Source organism: Dermochelys coriacea, chromosome 3, assembly GCF_009764565.3.
Source record: "Dermochelys coriacea isolate rDerCor1 chromosome 3, rDerCor1.pri.v4, whole genome shotgun sequence".
NCBI lineage: Eukaryota > Metazoa > Chordata > Testudines > Dermochelyidae > Dermochelys > Dermochelys coriacea.
In genome coordinates this window covers 101,266,405-101,290,756 of record NC_050070.1, presented here as the reverse complement: position 1 = coordinate 101,290,756, position 24,352 = coordinate 101,266,405, and the positions used below count along the sequence as shown (strand labels likewise).

The window sequence follows — 24,352 nt, the reverse complement described above, 5'->3', positions numbered from 1 at the left end:
ACGCAGAATTAGAGAGTTGGGCAAGGAAATGGCTAGAATACTATTTTTTTTCTTCTCAGACATATAATTATGAGTGAGGATTAAACTGAAAACGAATGAATGCTATAGGTATGAAGATAAAACACCATGAAATAAACTGAGTATGTTTAAATCTCTTTATTAAGGATGAGAAGAAAATGACTCGTAATCCCTCATTTAAAGACTGCCTTTTAGTATTGATATCATTACCATACCTGAAAACACAGCATAACATGAAAGACTTTTAAATAAGATTACATTGACTGGAACTTGTTAATCACTGAAGAGCCAAGAACAACTCATATCCATGTTCCCGCTCTGTTTTCTGCACATGCAGACTACTGCTGCCAGGCTGACTGCAGTTAAATTCCTCTATTCTAACCCCCTCCTTGAGCCCCTTCAGTGTGGCTTCTGCCTACCCTGCTCAAACAGCCTTTACCAGTCTTTCTAGGCAAACTGTAAAGTATCTCCTACATCCTCATCTTCCTGTCCTCTTCTGCATAGAATCAGAAACATAGGGCTGGAAGGGACCTTGAGAGGTTACAAAGTCTAACCCTCTGTGATAAGGCACGACCTAGTAAACCTAGACCATCCCTGACAGATGTTTGTCCTCCTTGTGCTTAAAAGCCTCCATAATAGGGATTCCACAACCTCTCTTGAAAGTCTATTCCAGAGTTTAACTATTCTTAGAAAGTTTTTCCTAACATCTAACCTAAGTCTCCCTGGCTGTAGATTAAGCCCATTCCTTCTTGTCCTACCTTGAGTGGACTTGGAGACCAGTGCAGCACTGCCCCCTTTAGAGCAGTCCTTAATATATTCAAAGACTGTTGTCAGGTCCCCTCTCAGTCTTCTTTTCTCAAGACAAAACATGCCCAGTTTTTTTTAACCTTTCCTCAGATGTCGGGTTTTCTAAACCTTTTCCCATTTTGGTTATTTGCTTCTGGATTCTCTCCAATTTGTCCATATCTTTCCTAAAGTGTGGTCCCAGAATTGGACACAATTGAGGCCTCACCACTGCTGAGCAAGACATTACCTCCTCTGTCTTACCACGAGTGTTGTATGTAAAACAGCCTAGAATATTAGCCTTCTTTTTTTGTAATTGCATCACATTGTTGACTCATATTCAATTTGTGATCCATTATAACCCCTAGATCCTTTTCAGCAGTACGACCATCTAGACAGTTACTCCTCATTTTGTAGTTGTGCATTTGATTTTTTTCCCTTCCTAAATAAAGTATTTTGCAGTTGTCTTTGTGGAATTTCATCTTATTGATTTCATACCAATTCTCTAATTTGTCCCAGCCATCTTGAATTCTAATCCTGTCCTCCAAAGCATTTGAAACCCCTTCCAGGTTGGGGTCATCTGCAGATTTTATACTCTTCACTCCATTATCCAAATCATTAATGAAAATATTAATTAGTATTAGACCCAGGACTGACCCCTGCAGGACCCCACTAGATATGTCCTTCCAGTTTGACAGTGGACCATTGATAACTACCCTTTGAGTATGATCTTTCAACCATTTATGGATATCCATTATAGTAATGTCATCTAGATCAGTGGTTCCCAAACTATTGTACTGGTGACCCCTTTCATATAGCAAGCTTCTGACTGCGATCCCCTCCCCCTTATAAATTCAAAACACTTGTTTATATATTTAACACCATTATAAATGCTGGAGGAAAAGCAGGGTTTGGGGTGGAGGCTGACAGCTTGCGACCCCCCATGTAATAACCTCACGACCCCCTGAGGGGTCCTTACCCCCAGTTTGAGAACCCCCTGATCTAGACTACATTTCCCTAGTTTGCTTATGAGAATGTCATGTGGGACTGTGTCAAAAGACTTACTAAAAATCAAGATTTATCATGTGTACTGCTCCCTCTCCCACTAGCCCACTACATGATTTATGACAACCTCCTCTTAGAAATTCTCCTCTTCCTAGCCTTAATATACTCAATGTGTTTCTCTCATGGTTCTACTCCTACCTTTCTAACTGCTCCTTTAGTTTCTCCTTTGGAGGTTTCTCTTGTTTTCCCTACTCCTGCTATCTCAGCATCAGTCAGGTCTCCTCTATACCTGGATGATCTGATTCAGATGTACAACTCCAACTACTAGAACTATGCTGATAACGCGAAGATCTACCTTTCTACCCTGATGTGTTCCTCCATGATTCCAATCCTCCAGATTGGCTCTCAGCCACCTTTTCATAGATGACCCGCCATCAGATCAATATTAAAATGGCTAAAAGTGAACCCAGTTGTCTTCCTAAATTCTCTTCTCTTTTGTCTTTTCTCATTACCATTGTTCACTAGCAACCTGTGCATCATCTTTTACTCCTTTCTCACCCCCTCCCCTCTCATTGAAACTGTCACTAAAAACTGCATTCTTTCTCTGCTCTACATCCTCTCCAAAATTTGTTTCCACTCATCACAAAACCACTTGAGTAGGCCCTGGTTATTTCTTACCTTTATCTATTAACATCCTCATCTCTGGGCTCCTAGTCTCTTGTCCCACCACCAGCAACAATCTGTCCAAAATACATACACAAAAATATTCTATCTTGATTTGAGACCCAAGAAACTCTTAATGCCAACTGGCAAGGGGGTGAAGAGGGGTTACAGGTATTTCCTGACTCTGGTATGTACATTCTGCTTCACCAAAGACTTTCGCTTGAGGCCTCAAATGAAAGTTAGTGTCACATTGGTTATCAATATCACTGTTAACTGTATGTACATGTAGTATGCCAGGAGTTACCTATCTGTACCAGAAAATTATGTTCTTAAACATTTAAGTTAAAAGCAGGTAACTAAAATGTGTCATGCCTTAGACCAATTCCTCTAGATAGAAGAAATGTGTATCTGGCTGGAATGTAAATTAAACATTGTAAGCTAACACAATATATGTCCACTTACAGATGAAGTAAAATACTAAAGATATAAAAATAATGGGAAAAGAGCACACAGGAAAAAAAAAGCCACAGGGGTTTATCCTGCCTATGAGTAAAGACAATGAACAGTAAAGAGGCCCCTTCATCCTACAGCTGCAAGAAAATAGACAGTACATTTGCATTCATGAAAGCAGAGTCTCAGCCAACCTTGGTTGAAAATGCTGCAAAGGACTTTGGATGAGAGAAACTTCTTTAGACAAGTTAACCTGTTAGTTAAGTTCAGCCTTTAAAAAGCACATTATGATTGTTTTATACCTAACCATTTGTTTCCAATATGCTTACTATCTCCTCTGTCTCCCGTCTTTGATGATAAACTTATTCTTGTTTTCACTATAAATATATCTCTGTGCTGTCGTGTTAAGCAAAGAGGTGATCCCGGGTTGAATCTTACAAGCTGCTATGTACTATTCCATTGGGAATAGCAGGCCTGGCATGTCTGTCAGAGTGTTCAGTGGTTAAGGGCCTGGACACTCTAGGGAACACTCCGGGGACCTGTGGGGTTGGTTTGTGCTTGTTGCTACCTGTACAGAGAGAGCAAGGCCTGCAGAAACCTGGAAGGTAGCGCAGGAGCTTCCACGGGCTGTTGGTATCAGGGCTCTATTCTACAACAAGCATAAACAACAAGACCATTTAGTGCTAAGGCCGGTAGTGGTGAGGTGCCTCACAAGCCTGAGTACACTTGGAGAGTGTCACATAAGCACTACTGTGATTTCATTCAGCCTCTTTCTAAGTCCGTACACTGCCTTCCTGTTATCTTCCGTATCAGATTTAAGGTCTTATCTTCACCTGCAAGATCTTGTACAAACTAGCTCCCACGTATTTCTCTGTTTCATTTCTTTCCATTTCTCTCCTTGCCCTCTTTGCTCTGCCAAGCCACGCAATTAACCATCCTATCTGTGCTGTCCTTCCATTCTTCCATGAAATCCCTTACTCCTGACTAGGGTGACCAGTCGTCCCAATATTATCATGACCATCCCAATATTACAGGCTTTGTCTTATATATGCAACTATGCCCACCACTGCCAAAAAAAATGTCCTGCTTTTTCCACTTGTTATCTGGTCATCCTACTCCTGACACCCATGACCCAGTCCACCAGGCCTTCAACTTTTCCTACTTATCGTCTCTTCTTGAAAGATATTTCCTCCAAGAGGCCTAGTCTTCCTGTAACAAAAGTATAATCTAGACATATGAAAATCTTTACAAAACATTTCCCTCCCCACAAAATCACATGACTAACCCCTCAAACTGAACATCACCATTCGGTCACATTTTTTTGTTGCTTCCCACCCAGCCCCTCTTTCTCCACAAGTCCTTTTTGCATTTGTACATTGTCTGTGAAAACTGTAAGCTATCTGCAGTAGAGACTGAATATTTGTAAGTGTCTGTAAAGCAGACACAAATACTCGGTTAGTAAGTACAATTCACTAGTGCAATAGATTTGATAGTCTAATGCTGGAGACACAAGTTCAAATACTGATTAGACAAAAAGTAAAACTTGTTTGTGTTGTGCTAGGCCATAGGGAATTGATGATATTGACAAAAGCCATGAAACAGTTTAGCACTATTGTCAGCCTCTACCAGTGGAAGAAGATAGAAATGAACGGGGGTGTTGTTTAGAACAAAGATTAAAAGAGGCTGTGTAGCATCAGAAGGCACTAGCTAAAACTAGGTCTAGGCCAATCAACCTTCACTTGAATGAGCACAAAGGAAATGTGAATAATAAGCAGACATCTTGGCTCCTGCAATCATCTCAACAAAAATGGGAGTTTGCTGCTTTTTATTTTGACCAATGGATACAATATGGATGTATTTGTCTTTGTATGTAATTATATATTTGAAATCTTGAGCAGCACACTGCAATTTATTTTCAATCTTAAATCAGTTTGCTTGCTATGGATAGACCAAGCTCCTGAGCTGCATAGCTTAGATTATCATTTCTCCACCAGCACGTCCGTGACCCTTATGTAACAGCATATGGACCAAAAGTGAGAAAAACCCCAACAAATCACAGCATCATACTTTGAACACATTGCACGTAACGGGAGAGGGCTAGCAGATTTCTGTTCATTCTGCATAAAATTAGTTACATCTCCATTAAAATTACAATAGCTTTTAAGCTAAGGCATTCTATAAAAGTATACAATAACTAAATCATTTATTAGACATCCACTCTTGTCAGTTATCAAAGTGGGCTGTATGCCTGTGTGATCTTTTTATTGTGTTTTTCCTTCCATTACAGTCATGAATATATTAAAACACTTAATCAGCCACATCAAAACTTATTGAAGAATAAAGGACCACAATGGCATGAAATAAATATTTAACATAAAATCCTCTGAGGTCTTTTAACTTCACATTTTACTGACATGAGGTGCTAGCTTCAAATAATGTAAAGTTTAGATGCTTAAACTCTGAACTTAAAATCAGTTCAAAATTTAAATAGATGCTGGCTTTGTATAAAAATTAAATACAAATGAAATTCATAAGACTTAAAATAAAAAGAAATGTTTTCACATTTTAAATAAGATTTTAATGAAAACAATTCAAATTTATAACAATATGCCTGTAGTGAGGTTCTTTGGCCTGTGATATACAAGAGATCACTGGACGATGAATATAACGGTCCCTTCTGACCCCAATTCCTGTGAATCTATGAAACCCACATGTTGTAGCTTTAAGAACCTGAAAGTCAAATTGACAAACACAAGTGAAAATGATTTGATTGTCACTGTCCAAGCCAAAAATGGAACATAAATACTGTCTACAGAACATGAGCCAAGGTATCCGAATCTGGTCCTTAAGAAGGTAGGAATAAAGGATAGCTGAAATGTATAGTGTTCTTAAACTACAAAATACTTCACAAACATGTAAAGTAAAATTTTATTGTAATAACTTTTTCCAACTATCATCATTAATATTTTAAATAATTACCAATATATCATATTACCATACCATATATCATATTAGCAGCCATTTAATAAATATATTCTCTTAGTCCTAAATACCATCTCCAGATACGAAATTGGAGCCTGAATATACACAACTTTGTCCAACAGCATCAGACCAGGATGTGGGCAGTGATGCTTAGTGATTAGGGCAGGCATTGATAGCCAACATAGGGTCAGAACCAGAATTGGGGGCCAGATGCCAAAGCCAAGGGTCAGAGCCAGATTACATGGAGTGAGGCAAAGCAGGGGCAGGGCTGAGTGCAGTGTGGGAGCAAGGCTGGGAACAGGTAGGCACAAGAGTTATTACAGGTGTGGGTGAATGCTTTGAGCAGGCAGCAAACTGGTGCTGCTGCTGGGCTTACCAGCTTCCTCAGCCAATCAGGCGGGCATTCTGTTAGATGGTCTACCCGATGCAGCCCAATTGTGTTCATCAGGCTCTCCAGAGACTAGGCAGGTGCAGCTGCAGGGCCTTATTCCTGACCAATATCAGCAGGCTATACGAAGAGTAAGGGAGCACCACCATTACAGTTTATAGCCATAATCTGATGGGCACAGAAGTCCATGCTAAAACATCTATTTGTAGGGTCTGAAGCTATGAGGGTAGAACATGATAAATAATCTGGAATGTTTCCCAGAAAAAAGCAAACATCAGAACTGTGTTCATTCTATGTTCCTACCCAGGCTCGCTCGCTCTTACATCACATACAAAGAATTATATTGGTATCTGCCCGGCTTTTAGAGAGATCCAAAATTCAGAGAAATTCTACTTACTTTTTTTGTTAAAGGAGTTAAATACACAGTAGAATAGTCTGCTTTTCATGAACATTCTTCATCTTTGGATACAGTCGTATTAACTAAAGCAGTGGTTCTCAACCAGGGGTCCGGGCCCCCCAACAAGGCCCGGTTTTAGGGGGGCTGCCAAGCAGAGCCAGAGTTAGACTTGCTGGGACCCAGGGCAGAAAGCTGAAGCCCCACTGTGTGGGGCTGAACCCGAGGGCTCCCAGCCCTGCCACCTGGGGCTGAAGCCTGAACAACTTAGCTTTATGGGGATCCCTGTGCTGCGGAGCCCCGGATTCCATTGAATGCATCCGATGAAGTGAGCTGTAGCTCATGAAAGCTTATGTTCAAATAAATTTGTTAGTCTCTAAGGTGCCACAAGTCCTCCTTTTCTTTTTGCGAATACAGACTAACACGGCTGCTACTCTGAAATCTGTACTCTGCTCATGGAATATAGACTCCCTCCAATGGTCAGAACACTACCTACCTATTAACACTGAGGAGTTTCATCCAAAGTCTGTGAAGCCTACAGGTCTTTATGTTTACTGTTTTAGTGGTACTGGTGATAATTTAATAAGATTAAAATTCATAATTTTGCACCAAATAGTGCATTACCTTTTCCATAATATATTTAGTATTTCCCTAAAACATATACTTGTAGAAGAGACAAAACATGCACTAACATTACAGATACTGCCAATGATGTAACAGATCCTTCTAATCAATTCATTTAGGATTCCTGTAATAACCAAAAGACTGATTCTGATCTCACTTACACTGGTTTTAACACTTGCTGGACTCACTCCTGATTTATGCTGGTAAAAGTGAGATGAGAGTCAGACAGAGTCCTCAAAAATCGAAGTCTACCTTCCTTGAATACAACTGTTATAGTAGTCTATGTGATTTAACCAATCTTGACAGTTTCACTTCCATTAATAGACTACAAGTAGCACATTTTAAAGGCATCTGGTCTTTAGGAACCAGTCCTGCCAGAGACTGAGGACACTCACCCCCTTATACAGTCAAGCCTCAAATGTCGACTAGATTGACTCAAAAGTAAATTGTCAATAGCTACTTTGTGTTTAGCTCAGGAATTCTAAAATGTCACCACGTTTTAGGCATAATTACACTGTGGTTCCTGGTAGATAATTATATGTGCTAAATGTGTTCTAATAGTTTGTTGTGGAATAATTAAAAAAATGAACTGACTCAAACAGAAAATCTATATTAGGCCTGCTTTTTTCTGAATTTTTGCCTCTAGGTCACTTGGATTTAGAAGTTTGCTGCCAGACATATGCTTACTGTTACAATGCTGTAGCAAATTCAAATGTTGTTGATACCACATAAAATATTTCCATTACATTCATGGAATTGAATGGGGTCTGTCTGATGACTAATTTGAGTTTAATAATTTCCTGTAATTTGTCACCATGGAACACTAAGGAAAAACTGACAACATCAAAAACTCACCTTGCAATGTAGCAGAAATCATGTAAAATCATATCCCCATAATCTTAACTAAGTAACCCTAAAATAAACAGCTATAGTATTCCAACAATCCTGATCAGGAATTCAGCCCTCAATAAATATATTTGATGTACACAGGATTATTATGTTATGTGAAGATAATGTACAGGGCACAAATCAAGACACAAAAATAAAAAAGCCCCATCTACAACAGCTTACACTATTTTCTGTTGCTAGTCTACATTTACAATCATGTGTTTGGGCTATTGTCAATAGAGCACAAGCACAAGGTGTAAGTTTAGACATGCCACCTGCTTAGTGTTAGTGCACTAAATGTACTGTAGGAAATTCACTCAATGTCACATTTGTTCTCATAGGTTTCTTTACATTTGATAGATTTATTGTTTCTGGCAGTACCCACAACGTGCTAGGTTATGTACAAACACAATTATGCGCCAAAATAAATCTTAAATACGGAAAGCATAAAACAAGAGAGGGGGTTTATAGGCATTTCTGGCTGTCTCAAATAACTGCTGTTATAAGCAGCAACAAGCACCTAAAAAACAACACTGAAACCACTTGAGCTCTCTATCATGTTACATGTGATACCCAGAGCAACAGTGATTTGAGGGAATATATTCAACAACAGAGACATCAAGATGATAGAAATCAATACTGATTTCATACATTCACTACAACAAGTGTGCAGTCAGAGGAAAGCATATACTCTTGACGGATGTTCATTGCCAGTAGCATGAGACAACAGGCAATTTGCATATGTAAATTCTACATCAGGCCCCTTCAAATGGTGTGGAGTAAAGGACAATATTTAACAAAGAAAATGCTACCAGAGTCAGGCTATAGATAGAGGTATACCAACAACCACATTTGTGGACATTACTGTTCTGTCATATGTACATTCAATCTGTAGGTTATCAATGTTGACCATATCTGAGATAAAAGTCATGGTGAAAGGAAGGAGTTGTGTTTTCAAGATCCATGAGTACAGTAAGCACAGATTTAGTACAGACAAATTGCAAAGAAAATATTAACTAATGCAGGCGTATCAATTCAAGAAAGTTCACATGAAATCCTGGCCACACTGAAACCAAATGGGAATTTGGCCATTGACTTCAATGAGCCAGGATTTCACAGTCTCTATCTAACTCAGAGTTCTGAGCTTTGGATGAACAGAACTCCTAACATTAAACTAAAAGCACAAAAATTCTGATCACAAGCCTAATTCAAACTTGGACAAAATAAAACATGCTCAAAATCAACTCCAAAATAACTACTCTAAGTATTTCCAAATCTCAAAAAATATGCAATACACAGCACAGTTACATTATGACAGTGTGCTATTTTGTCATCTGGAACTCTGATTCTGATATAATCACAAGACACCAGCTTTTTAAGAGATTGTTTTATTTGCAAATCAACCTTTAATCCAAAAACACTGGGTGGAGGTAACAGACAGAGCCTGCAATAAAACAAGTAAAAAACAAAACCAAGTTTCAAAAGTAGGGATCTGAAGAAATGGAGATAAGTTTTCTGGGCTTGTGTGTTCTAATGGAGAGAAAAATGGAAAATGCATTGCTACCAGGTGTGGGACAAAGAAGAGAAACCCCAACAGTACCACTAATGGGCTCTGACAAAGGTACCATGTAATTGCAGTTCATGGGAAAGGTAAAGGGAAATCCAACACTGCCACAAAAGAGCTCCACTAGGGGCTCTGTGTACTGACATTATATTCCTGTGACCCTGCTCTCTTTGTGCACAACATCAAGGGTATAAGGGTGAGGGCAAACCAAATGACTCTCCAATTCCTTCTCTATCGCAAATCTAGTCAAGATCCAAAGCAGTGGGCAAGGAGGGTGGGTAGTGGAATACAGATAGGGGATCATACATCTCAAGAACCTCCAGTTACAAAGTAAGTAACTTCCCTTTCTTCTTCTAGTGCTGGTTCCTATGTATATTCCACTGTGGGTGACTGACAAGCAGTACTCAGAGAGGAGGAAGGTGTGAGGATGCAGGTATGAGGATAGCTGCTTGTAGAACCACTGTCCCAAATGATGCATCAGCAGAGGAGTCCTGGACCAAGGCGTAATATCTCATGAAAGTGGGGGTGAAGCTCCCTGCAAATATCACATAGGGGTATCTATTGATATGATGCTACCAAGACTGCTTGTGCCCTTGTAGAGTGAGCCCATACATCAGGTGGGGGAGGAAGCTGTGTCAATTGATAACAAAGTAAGAAACAGCTAGAGCTCCACTTAGAGATCCTCTGAGAAAATACAGCTTGTTCTCATACTCACTCGGCAACGAACAGTATAGGTACTTCCTGATCTGTTTTGCTTTCTCCAGTTAGAATGCCAATGCTTAGTTAAGTCTCCTGTCCTTGCTAGAGACACGGGGGGTTCAGGAAAAACACAGGTAAGTGAATTTATTGGTTTATCTGAAATTCAGACACTATATTAGGAGTGAATTCTAGGCATAGTCACAGCAAGACCTTATCCTTATGGAATACTGTGGCCTCACCCTTCAACCAAGAGGCCCCAAGTTCACTAACCCTTCTGCCCAAGGTGATGACAATGAGGAAGGCAACCTTCATGGAACATGTAGCTAGCTGTTCAAAGTGTGGCTTAGTGAAAGTCATAAGCACTAAATTAAAATCTCAGTGAGCGGTTGCTTTCTTTACAATAGAAAGGTTCTGATCAGGCCCTTCAAGAACCTGGCTGTTACCGGGTAGGTAAAGATCAAGTAATTGTCCGTTGGGGAGTGACATGCTACTTGCCACCAGGTGAATCCATAATGCTCTCAGGGAAAGGCTTGTCATCTTGAGGGTAAAAAGACAAATCCAAAATAGCAGGAATATCCACTGTCTCTGGAGATAAATAGCTTTGCTGGGCCCAGACAGTGAAATGTTTCCACTTCACTAGGTAACATTTTCTCATGGAGTCTTTTCTGCTATTATTAAGAATGATTTGCACAGCTTCAGAGCAAGAACATTCTAGGCTCGACGCCCAACCAAACACCAAGCCATGAAATGAAGAGCATTAGGTTTGGGATGCTTGACCCTGCCATTTTTCTTGGTCAAGAGATCTGGAAAGGTGCAAATGCAGATAGGATGGGATGACATTTGCAGGAGGCCTGGAAACAAGAACTGTCTGGGCCATCTGGGGGCAATCAGGATAACTTGTGCGCTGTTTCACTGAATCTTCTGTAGAACCCGAGGTAGTAATAGGATGGGATGGAAGGTGTAACTGAAGTGATCTGTCCAAGAGAGGAGAGCATCGCCCCAGAAGACTGACCTTGAAATCCCCTGGAGCAGTATATGTTGCACTTCCCATCTGCCCTCCCAAGTTGGGGTTCCCCACTGAGTAAAGATGCTGTTTACTACCATATTGTGTAACTTCCACTTGGGATCAGTGGCGAAATGCTTGCTGAAGCTGTCCAGATTATCTCAGACTCATAAAAATTTCACACAAAAGAAAAGACACTGACTTCTCACTCTCAATTTACATCACATTGTTCTGTTTTGTTCATGGGTTCCCCATGAGTTTCCAAGAGGATAATGTTGAAGACAACAGCCATCCTCAGGCCCTGCTTCCCTCTAAACCTGCTCCCCCACTCCCCCATTCATGTAACAGGATCTCTGCAGAGCATCAATGTAGAGGCTACTACAAAGGTTGGGGAGAGTATTCCCCTTCTTCCTTGTCCTCATCCTAGATTCAGATCTCTTTCACTTACAGAAGCAGAGGTCATGACTTGGGAAAAAAATATGTAAATTGAAAAGAGATTTTTGGATTTTTCTGCTACCTCTCAGATATATTCTCCTTTCCAACACTCCTGGAAGTTACTGATTTCTGAAAATAGAAAAAAGCAATGTAAAGCCATCTAGCAATGTATGTTTGTTTTCACATCATTCTTGTCTTCTTATTTCTTGTATGGGGAAGGGATAAAAAATGTGGTACTGTTATTTGAAACAGATGCTTAGATTTTAATAGCAGAAGTGACGATTGTGATTCTCTAGTCTTTCCTACTACATAACATGGGCAGAACAATTTCACCAAGTAATTCCTGTAATTTATGATTGAACAACAGCTCATCTTTTAAGATACCCATTAGATTTCAAGTGATGGAGAATCCACCACACCTCTAGGCAAGTTATTCCAATCATTAATTATCCTCATTGTAACAAAAATTGCATTTAATCTTATTTCTAATCTGAATTGGTCTAGTTTCTGCTTCCAGGCATTGGATACTCTTATGCCTTGTCTACTATATTAAAAATCCCAGTACTGTCAGAAATACTCTCCCCATGTAGGTACTTACAGTCTGTGATCAAGTCACCTCTTAACTTTCTGCTTTGTTAAACTAAATAAATTGAGTTTCTTTAATCTCTCACTGGAAGGAAGGTTTACCAAACCTCAAATTATTCTTAACTCTTTTCTGAAACCTTTCCAATTTGTCAACGTGCTTTTTAAATTGTGGATACAAGACCTGACTACAATATTCTAGGAATGGTATCAATAATACTGTACACAGTAGTAACAACATCTCCCTATTCCTGCTCAATATTCTCCTGCATACACATACAAACATCACAATTGACCTTGCATTGTCTATATATGTAAGACTAGTCTTAAGGTCTGGTACATGTAAAAGGGGACATCTTTTTTAAAATATTTGTATTGTGTGTCTGTAGTGGGGCTCTCGCAGAACAGGGCTTAAAAGCAGCCCTGCAGAGGGCCGTGGCTGGGATAAAAGGAGAGCAGTTGACCACAGTTGTGGCCAGCTCAATCATGGCCCAGCTGGCCCTGATAAGAGGGCTGGGGGGGGCAGAAGCTGGAGGACACTCTCTCCAGCCTTGGAGGGAGGAGGGCCTATCTGTCTGGGAGCAGGGTACCTAAAGCAGAGAAGTGCTGTGGAAGGGCAAGAGGAACTGGGGAGCTCCAGACTGGCAACTCCCCAGGCTGAGGCCTTGATAAAGGCCTACACAGGTACTGGGGCTGGGAGTTCAGCCTGGGAATAGGCCGAGGCCGTTGGTTTGACCCCTTTGCCAATGATGAATGGCTATTCCAGACTGCAGTTTGCCTCAGTGAACAGCAGCTAGATGATGATTGGCAGTAGCCACTGCGGCAAGGTGGGTGTAGAGGGTTGGGGGTTTCCCTGGGAGGGGAGATCTGGTGTATGGGGTTACTGCTGGGGCAGAACCCAGGGTAAAAGGCACTGGGGTCTGGGAGGGACATGGGGCCTGTGGTAGGCGAGACAGCGGCCAGCAGAGGGCGCTCAGAGTGCTGAAAGAGCTAATTCCCAGATGCTCAGCAGGAGGTGCCACATCAGTGAGTCTTAGCTCTGCTATGGTGTCCAAACAAAATTCCCCATTTTCCAATTAAATCCAGTGGAGTTAGCCCCAATCCTGCAGTTAGCTCCCTGTGCCTGTGTGGAGCTAATTCCTAAATTGGGACCTCAGTCCCAATCCCCAGTGACTTCAGATTTGCCTGAGTAAGAACTGTATATTAATGCTGTGTAATGCTGAAACAGAAATACAACCGCGGTCTTGACTTTATTAAGGTTGGAAATACATCTTTATCTTGAATGGGTTCTGTTGGGGGGGTTTTTAATTGCCATCTCTCTCTACATTTAAAGAAGTATCTTTTTTTGTTTTCTCAGCAAAACACTAAAACTAAATGATGGGTCTTGTTGAATTATTTTATTCTTAGCTGGTACTTTACATTGTGTTCCTTGAAGGACTTCAGTAAATTAAAAAAAAATGTTGTCTCTGTTCTGTCCTGTTCATAAAGTTTTGGCATTTTGAGCATATGGGACATGTACAAAAATCTGCCTAATTTTTTATCCCCCATGCCAAAACATCAAGAAATTGCATTTTGAGATGCCAAAGACACAGGTACTTATTTAAAAAGTAAGAAACCTAATTTTTGACACACATAAATAACTGGCAATATACTGAAGATCCATTCCCACAACTTGTTGACCAAAGAAAGAGGGATTTAACATAATTCTTATTCAGAAAATTGAGTTTGTTTTCAGAGTATGGTATACTTGTGATAAAAGAATAATGGCATCACTACTGTGACAAATAGAATCATAGGACTGGAAGGGACCTCAGGATGTCATCTAGTCCAGTCCCATGCACTCATGGCAGGACTAAGTATTAGCTAGACCATCCTTGACAGGTGTTTGTCTAAAATGCTCTTAAAAATCTCCAATGATGGAGATTCCACAACCTCCCTAGGCAATTTATTCCAGCACTTAACTACCCTGACAGTTCGGAAGTTTTACTTAATGCCCAACCTAATCCACCCTTGCTACAATTTAAATGCATTTCTTCTTGTCCCATCCTCAGAGGTTAGGAACAATTTTTCTCCCTACTCTTTGTAACAATCTTTTGTTTACTTAAACTATTATGTCCCCTGTCAGTCTTCACTACTCCCAACTAAAAACACCCAATTTTTTTTCAATCTTTCTTCACAGGTCATGTTTTCTAGACCTTTAATCACTTCTTGTTCTTCTCTGGACTTCCTCCAATTTGTCCACACCTTTCCTGAAATGTGCTGCTCAGAACTGGACACAACACTCCAGTTGAGGCCTAATCAGCACAGAGTACAGTGGAAGAATTACTTCTCGTGTCTTGCTAACAATACATCCCAGGATGTTTGGTTTTTTTGCAACAGTGTTACACTGTTGACTCATATTTAGCTTGTGATCCACTATGACCCCGATCCTTTTCTGCGTTACTCCTTCCTAGCAGTCATTTCCCATTTTATAAGTGTACAAGTGCTTGTACTTTGTATTTGTCCTAATTGAATTACATTCTATTTACTCCAGACCATTTCTCCAGTTTTTCCAGATCATTTTGATTTTTTTTAATCCTATCCTCCAAAACACTTGCACCCCTCCCAACTTGGTATCTTCCGCAAACTTTCTAAGTGTACTCTCTCTATGTCATTATCTAAATCACTGATTTAGATACTGAAGAGAACTAGACCCAGAACTGATCCCTGTGGGACCCCACCTGATATGCCCTTCCAACTTGACTGTGAACCACAGATAACTACTCTCTGGGAATTTAAGAGATACTGTACTTTGATTCCAGGAATCTGCCGCAACTAAGGTCTAAATGTCAGATGCCTGACAGTTAAAGATTTCAGAATACTCTATCAAAGTCACATAAATCAGACAATTTCAATTCTGCCATTTTCTTCAGGTGTCAAGCTCCCGAAGATGTTTCAGAATTAATTCCAGATGAATGCAAATATTACTGCAGAAGTCTGGAGAGGCCCAAATTTCAGGAATGACAATCTCAGGCTACAACTGCAACCATTGAAAAGATAAGTGATCTTCTCAGTTCTCTTATATAGATTCAAAGTGCTTTACAAAGGAGGTCTCCATCATTATCCCAATTTTACAGATAGGGAAACTGAGGCACCAAGTGGTGACTTGCCCAAGAATACCCATCTTTGTTATCCCCTTCCCCTCACACCTTGATGTAGAAGTTTTAATGATGCATTGATCTAACTATGAGTGAGTTTCTGTGAATGCCTTACTGAAGATGAAGGGTCAAAGTCTGGTCATATCTTATGCCAGTCTCAATCTGGACAATTAATTTGAAATCATTTAGAAGGTTACTCACAAGTGGTTTCACTTTCTTAAAGCTTTATAGTTGGTGGCTTTCAATGTCCAAGATACTTTAGCCAGGGATTATTTTGAAGATCTGAATAATTTACTCTGAAGTTTTGAAACTCAGACTTATTCTGTAGCATATCTGATTTCTCTGGATAGAGAGGACCAAGGCTGAAATATTTCACCTTCCAACATTCCATTACATCTCACTAACAACTAGGTATTTACTCTTGCTCATACGTACTGTGTCCATCCAGGCTTGGATAAAGCAAACAGTACGATTATATTTTAAATTAATACAAAACACACAAGTCTGGCCAAAAAACAGCCCCCCCCCCGCAAATTGTTAGGTCACGAACAGCCACCATTCATTCTTCTTCATGGGAGACCTGGAAAAGGACAATCCGTTTACAAATGATCTAACCATAGCTTTCTAAAATTGTCCCTGTATAATCCTCTTGTAAATGTCCAATGAGATTTTGGGACATGACCATGGGGAAGCAGACCTACCATAGGACTCTAAGGCCATAAAGTAATTGAAAAAATAATGCTAGAAACCACTGAAATCACTTTGGATTTGAAAGCACTATTCCATTTCCAGCAGGCTGGATTTTAGGAAATACCTCTAATTCAGGAGCTGCTTAAGATAATAAAACTGAGCCCAGCAGCAGTCTACTTTAGTGTAGAACGCTGAATGAGTTCCCTACCTCTATTAGTCTGTACCTTATAAAAGATGGAATGACAGACAAACTCTAAAATCAAAAGGTGCTTGGGAAACTGAACTGATACATGAGATACTGGAGAAAGCACAGAAAAATTGAACAAGCCTTTATTAACATATGCTTTTGGGATGTACAAGAGACAATATGATAGCTATCACCTCTGCTACTGTGAAAAATGTCCTATATGGGTTATGCCCGTATTTAAAAAATGGTGCGACCTCACATTCTTCAAAGCACAAAGGATCATTCATCAGTAATGAAAGCCTCTTTAAGGGACCCTTTCCAAGGAATAGTTGAAATTGCTGGCATAACTTAAAAGGACAATGACAAACTAGACACACATCTTGTGCTCTGAGATATTTTTATTAAATACTTATAAACATACTTTAAGCCCAGATTTTAGAGGGATGCAATGATGCGTCTTCTCTTGTTTTGACCCAGGCATCATCATCTTTTCTGGAGAGCAGAACTGGAATCTTAGTTGATATTACTTATTTTTGGGAGATACTCATACTTACTGAGCTTCAAGAACTATATCTTATGACAGGTTTGATCTGACGTGCCAAAGCCAATAGCTGTTACAAAGAAGTGGGTTGTAGGTTTATAGTTAAGAGTTTTTTGCACTTAAAGCATGGATTTAACCTCTGATTTATTAAGAATACAATGTGTCCTCCCCAGAATTAGAGTCCAGAGTGAGTTTTCTGATATTTTACAAGTAAATACTTTTGTTTGTTTGAACTAAATTTCATTTGAGAATGTGTCCTTTAAGAAAGTTAGCACTTTGTGTTGAACGGTTTTTCCTTCAAATGATCTCCATATCAGAATAAAAGACTCTTCAAAATGTTCATATAGTTGATTCATTAAATCTCATGCACAAACTACATTTGAAAAAATCAGGTTATAATGAACCTAAGTGATTAACAATTACTATATTTAATTATGATTTATACAGATGGGCTAACTGACAGCTGAGGTCACTCTCAAGGGAAGCCATTTTGACATTAGAGAAAACTCAACCCTTCCTCTATAGTTAATCTGCATGCAACAATTCTGTTAGTTGAAATGAGCCAGTGACATGAGAGAAACTGGACTCGCATGTCAAAAGTTCTCAGTAGCAGATACTTGACCCCATCTGTTACTACTGCAGGTTGCATGGTCACATGTGAACTTAGGCATTGAGTGCTCAAAGGCTCCCCATGGTATTGCTGCCTTTGCTACAATATGCACTGAGGTTGCAATACAAGGGAAGTCCTTACAGCACAGATCTCTTCTTCCCATAGTGACATTCTCTCTAATGTGGTTCCTTTCCCCAAAAACAGTCCTCTTCCCCACAAACCCCTACTGAGGCCTATGGACACTTCTGCTTCCTTCTCCCCCAAATCCCCACTCTCTCTTCTCCTGATCCCTCAAAGGTTGATAGTACAAATCAACAATTTAGGATATAATACATTGCTGTAATTCTTCCCAAAACAAGCATTGCAAACGCAGAAAATACAAAATATTAAGATTAAACAGTTTAAAATGGAAATACAAGTTAAGGTGCCCAAACAACCTTAACTCTGTCCTGTAGTGAAATCATGCGGGGGGGGAATAATAATAATAAAAAAAATTTAACTTGGGATCATGAACACTAAAATACAGTAATAGCAATTGTATAGTTATTGCATGGTAGCACTACACTTCAAGGATGTGTTCACCAATTATGGGGATTTGTGGTTTTGTTTTCTTTTTGTTTTGGAGTAAATGCTGTTTGGTTTTTTGTATTTTTATATATAATAGGTATTTAAGAGCTTTCAATAAGCATTTAAAAATTTAAATTTGAAAAGAGAATAGGGCTTTTTCCATAATCCTACATAATATGTTAGTAACATGCAGAGGTGAAAGGAAGCCGGAACGCCCTGGTACGGCGTACCGGTAAGAGCCGGTGCACCGTACTGGGGCAGACCGGCTTCCTCAGGGGGCAATTTAAAGGGCCTGGGACTCCCAGCAGAGGCTGGAGCCCCAGGCCCTTTAAATTGCTTCCAGAGCCCCGTTGCTGGAGCCCTGCGGTAGCAGCTGCAGGGTTCCAGCAGCTATTTAAAGGGCCTGGGGCTCCCCTGCTTCTACCGCCCCGGTCCTTTAAATAGCCGCTGGAGCCCCACTGCCGCTACTCCAGGGCTCCGATGGCTATTTAAAGGACCGGGACGGTAGAAGCAGGGGAGCCCCAGGCCCTTTAAATAGCCCCCGGGTGGTGGCTGCTGCTGCTACCCCGGGGGGGGGGGGCACTTACCTTACAGGGTGGGCTGGGGATGGCTCTGACCCCCTCAACCCTGCCCCTTCTGCCCTAGGCCCCGCCCCTTCCAGGGGGCCAGAGCTGGCTCCAGAGTACCGGTAAGTTACTCGACTTGCTTTCACCCCTGCTAACGTGGTCTGCTAAATGATCTTAAGATAGGCTTAAAAAAAGAGCCACAAAATACGTTTAATATTTCAGGCATTTCTATTCTAAAATACACTGGAGTTAGATTTAGAAGAAGAAAAATAGTAGTCATGTCTACACTCCAATCTTTTGAATTTCATGATGAACCCACAACTGCCATGAAAACAAGAAAATCACGCAGCTGCTAACACAATAACGTTGACACCTACCTGACACTACTTCCAAGTAATTATTACCTTTTTATATTTAAAAAATAATGAATTTTATATGCCTAGAATACTTTGCAGAAGGAACACCATCAACATTTTATGTTTGCCATAGCTGTTTTTATTTAAACTCAAATTCTGTGCACAGCACTCAGTCTGAGAAGCAGATTAGGTACCGAGCAGATACATGGAGGGTGGGGGGAAGAATCCTCACTCTACAATCTGTAGCATGGCTCCAAAGCTTCTCCATAGAGGCAACCATCAGTTCAAAGGCTGAAACAGCTCTGTGGGACTGTTACAGGGTGTATGTGATGAGGTTAACGGACTGCACTGGGCTCAAGCAGCCCTACCACCCATGCCAGGCATGTCAGGCCTGGAGGGAAGATGTAAAAGGGAGAAGCCCAGCTCCGCTGGTGTCAGACCTAGGAGGAGAGCAGAGCCCTTGGATGGAGGTGTGGTTTGTTCCAGGTGTACCTGGAAACAAAGACTAAAAGCTGTGTGAGTTCAGGGGGTGCCCCCGGAGACCAATTCAGTGACAGGCACTTTTACACACACCCCATGCCCACTTTGAGGCAGATTCTCAGGTCACACCTCTCTCCTGGTCTGCCTATGTCCCACTGGCTGGGGAACTTTCACACCCATGGGAAGAGGATCTGCATTTGACCTTTTATTTGTTGTTTGTTTCTAATCCGGTGGGATTAATTATGGATGATATAACCTCAATTACAGCAAGGGTAGGCTATAAGGATTTGATTAATGGAGAATGTGGCTATACACAGCAAAATGAAATTCAACAAAGACCAAATGTAAGGTGCTATGGAGAATAAAAAAACAAATGCACAAATACAGAATGGGGGGGAACTGGCTTGGCAGAAGCACTGTTGAGAAGGATCTGGGAGTTGTGGTTGATCACAATCTCAACATGAGCAATATGATGCTGTTACCAAAAAAAAAAAAGCAAATGCAATTTTAGATTGCATTAACAGAGGCATAGCATGCAAATCACAGGAGGTGACAGTACTGCTCTACTTGGCGCTGGTTGGGCTCAGCTGGAATACTGTGTCCAATTTTGGTCACGAATGTATGAAAGGATGTAGAGAAATTAGAAAGGATCAAGAAGCGAGTGACAAAGATGATCAAAGGGATGGAATGCAAGCCGTATGAGCAAAGGCTGAAGGAACTAGGTATGTTTAGTTTGGAAAAGAGGTGATTAAGGGGGAACATGATAGCAGTGTTTAAATATTTGAAAGGCTGTCTCAAAAATAATGAAGAAAAGTTCTCTCTTGCCACAGAGAGTAGGACAAGAGGCAATGGGTTCAAACTACAGCATAAACAGATTTAGATTAAATCTCAGGAAAAACATCCTAACTGTAATAACAGAATGACAATGGAACAGACTTCCTTGAGAGGTCGTGGAAGCTCGGTCACTGGAAGTTTTCAAAAGGAGGCTGGATAGCCATCTTTCCTGAATGGTTTAGACAATAAATCATGCATTTGGGAAGAGGGTTAGACTAGATGACCCTTGTGATCCCTTCTAATCATATGGTTCTATGACCCAGGGTGAGAGAAGGAGTATTATTGCCTTGTCAGCCTTTTCAGGACGCTCCATGAGGTTTCGGGTAGAGCATGGGGAATGAGGTGAATCAAGGGGGAAGCCATGGAGATGCACTGTCTCAACACACCCAACCCCTGAAACTGTTGTAAGGAAGTTAATCCTGACTCAATCAACATTAATTTACCTATCTTTCTCCGCCATGATGTAGATAACCTCCTTTAGGAGGGCGGTTCTAGGGCAGATAGTAAGCATGGATTTTGGGATGGACAGTACAAAGATGGGCCACGAACCACTGCAGAGGGCCTCCATGGAGCTCAAAAAATCCATGCATTTTGTTGTCTGAAATGCCAGCCCTCCCAACAGAAGAATGTGTAAGCTCCAATTGTAATTTACTGCCCATTTAGTGGACAACATAGTCCTATATTAGCAAGATCTTAGAAGAGCATTCTGAGCATTTTGTAATGATATTAACAAATTTTACCTGATATCTCCTTAAGCGCGGCTGTATGATCACTCACTGCAAACTTCACAAATACAACTTCATTTCTAAAATGATCAATTCCTTGAAATGATAAATCCAAATGTTTTCCTTGTAGGAGTTCTTCTACTGCATCTTTGCTTTCTAAAAGAGCACCAACTGCTCTGTGAAGGGAAGAAAAATCTCTTTGATATACTAATTTAATTTAATTTCTCATGTCTTCCATTCAGGGATCTCAGAATTTTATTAATTAAGCCTTTCAACATCTTTGTGTTAATTTCCCCCATTTTATAGAAAAGAAAACTGAAACAGACTTGCCCCAAGGTCACAGAGCAAACATTTATTAAAGCCTCGAGTAGAGTATTTGGTAACCATTCAAAACAAATGTATCCACTCCTTAGTGTTCATACGCCTTCCTTGTCTATACTCCCTATCAGAATATAGATGCTGTTGAGAAAATATTTATTTACAGGAACACCAGGTTATGCTTAACCATATACTCTCCAGAAACATGGGTATTATAGGTGTACCTTCTGCCCAGTAGAGACTCAGCTAATTAGTCCAGGGTTGGGGACCAGGGAGAAGGAATCACACTTGTTAAAAATGGATCTGTATCTAGGACACAGAACAGAGGCATTTCTGACACTGTCTGGAAGAAGAAGCTAAGAACCCAGCATAGCGCTCTCTGGCAATCCCTGCACTCTGAGATATGTCGGATTACACATGAGGATGTGGTCCCAGGCGATGGTACTGTTAATATGACTGACCATGGCCACACCTTGGGCTAGCCTGGCATCAGTGCAGTCCAGTCCAGTCCCAGACTGTTAAACAGAGATCTGATGTTGGGGAAGTATAGTAGGCGCAATAAGGTCTTTGATTGTTTTTGCTTGTGTGTAGCATTCTGCAAATGTATGTTGTGGGAACAACAAAGATATTGGAGAGCTGGTGAGAGTATGTGAATCTCCTAACCAGTTTCTGAAACTCAACATATAACTAGTTATGTAAAGATGCATACTGCATTGTTCTTTAAAGGCAATATCCTGATCTCATTGAAATCAATGGCAAATCTCCCACTGACTCTAATGGGACCAGGATTTGAGCATAAGTGTACACCTAAAGAATTTAAAATTTTCAAATGCACACGTTCAGTACTCAGCCAACATTAATTCCTGTGGCAAAATCCAAGCATTGGGCACATCTTTAAGGAAGTCTCATTAACACTGGCTCCTTCTGTCTCTGTTCTAGCCCTACAGCTCTGCTCTTTGCTTTGTATTAACTGAGCCTGTGGCACTTATTAACAGTCATCAGGACAGTTTCAATTTAATTACTTGCACCAATAGTAGAGACATGTTCTGAATTTTGTGTGTGTTTTTTTGTTTTTGTTTTTTTTTAAGATTACAGTAACTGAACTATCAAAGGGAATTTTTTTTTCAGTTTGCTTACTTTCTGTATTGTCACTTTCATTGTTTCCTTTTGACTAATTTGTCAGTTTTCCATTTTTGTGTTTCTTTCACAGAGCAACAGAGGAGAGAATTTTATTTTTTAAATTAAAAAATGTAAAACCATAAATTATTTGGGGGACATAATGGTAAGTGTAATACCACAAAATACTATTTAACTCATTTTTAAAAACAGACTAGATTTCAAATAGATGTCTTTTTAACTCCTGTGCATCACATCTAATAAGAATTGCTTACTGTTTTTATGCAGTTCTGCATTTTTCAAACACAAATTTCTTTTAAAATGAGTGGTTTCAGAGTAGCAGCTGTGTTAGTCTGTATTCACAAAAAGAAAAGGAGTACTTGTGGCACCTTAGAGACTAACAAATTTATTAGAGCATAAGCTTTCGTGAGTTACAGCTCACTTCATCAGATGCATTTGGTGTTTTTCAAATATGCACTGTTCATTTAAGTACTACAGTATGACCATGCTAAATCTGAAATTTCAAAGGACAGTCATTTTTGAGGTACCCCACACAAGATTGGGGTCCCCTGCCAGACAGCTGTTGGGAGGGGGGAGTATTTTTGTTCAGTCTTTCAAGAGCTATGTTGCTCAAACGTTCCAGAAATCTTCAGGGTATCAGCCAAATTCCAACTTTGCTACTTAACACTCTGCTTCCTTAATTTTGTCTTGAAATTGCAACTGAATATGGCGTTTTACTTTACCTCCTATCTTAAACTATTGCATAAAGTTACTGTGTTCTGTTAAACAGATGCTGCGTTTCACTTTAGTGGTACTTGAAAGGATCCTTTGTAATAGTTTGCATATCACTGTAATCGGTTTACAAAGCACTTTGGGATTCTTTGGGATAGGAAGCACTTTTACTTTCCTTATTTATCTTGTTGATAGGAGATAAGTGGCATGCAGGTATAAGAATAAATGTATGCTTTAGTTGACAAACAAGATCTATTAGCATTCTAACAACCATTTTCAATAGACCTTTTTGTATATGTGAAATAGTTGTCCTTGTCTTGAAATGACCTTCAGATTCAAGGAGGTAGAGATCAATGAGTACATTTTTAGTGCCACAAGGGCAATAAGACCTACAACTCAGTGATGGAAGTTGTTTTGTATGTGATATTCCCCACCTACTGCAATGAAACTTTTCCTTAGTTATTGTCAATGAAATATTAACTTTTTATTTCACTGATGGCTGTTGACTTTAGTCAACTTTAGGTGGCAGTATTTACCTGCAAAATAGATGTAGTCTACTGATGGCACTGCATAGGGTATACACACTGCAGTAAAAAGCAAGCTGTGTCCACAAAGCAGTGTGTAGCTACACACGTCAGTGAAAGGCCCTTGCAGTGGGGAGATAGTAAGAAAAAGTTCTAGCAGCTCTACACTGTCTTACCCCTGTCAGAGCTTTTCCCCACAGCTGGAGTCTTTCACTGTGCTAGAGACAGCCTCTGGCAACTCCCTATGACAGGGAAAGGCTCCAGCAGCAGCGAGCTGGCAGATCCTTTTCCCCACTGCCTCTGCCCTGCCAAAACCTTTCCTGTGCTGGAGTGTTCCCCTGTGGAGGGGAAAGGCTTCAGCAACTCCCAGCGGTGGGGAAAGACTCCAGCAGCAGGTCACTATGCTGCTAAAAAGTATCCCTGTAGAAGGGGGAGGCATTGCTTGGATGTATAAGGAGCCACATGGGTTATATACCTTAAGGATTCAGGCA

At 40.3% G+C, this 24,352-nt stretch overlaps 1 protein-coding gene across 9 annotated transcripts in view; it reads right to left on the bottom strand.

Annotated features, from left to right (window-relative positions):
• AKAP7 (A-kinase anchoring protein 7) overlaps positions 1 to 24,352 on the bottom strand; it is a 148,438-nt gene that overhangs the window by 96,965 nt on the left and 27,121 nt on the right. For 8 of the 9 annotated variants that reach the window (XR_005292145.2, XM_038396894.2, XM_043510972.1 and 5 more), the window contains one exon: positions 21,187 to 21,347. Coding sequence is in view for 8 of the 9 variants with exons in the window: in XM_038396894.2 (XP_038252822.1) it covers positions 21,187 to 21,347 (161 nt within the window). In the remaining variant the exon portion in view is untranslated. Of the gene's footprint in view, positions 1 to 2,484; positions 2,547 to 21,186; positions 21,348 to 24,352 lie in introns of all 9 variants that reach the window. The other variant, XM_038396896.2, reaches the window with a different exon arrangement.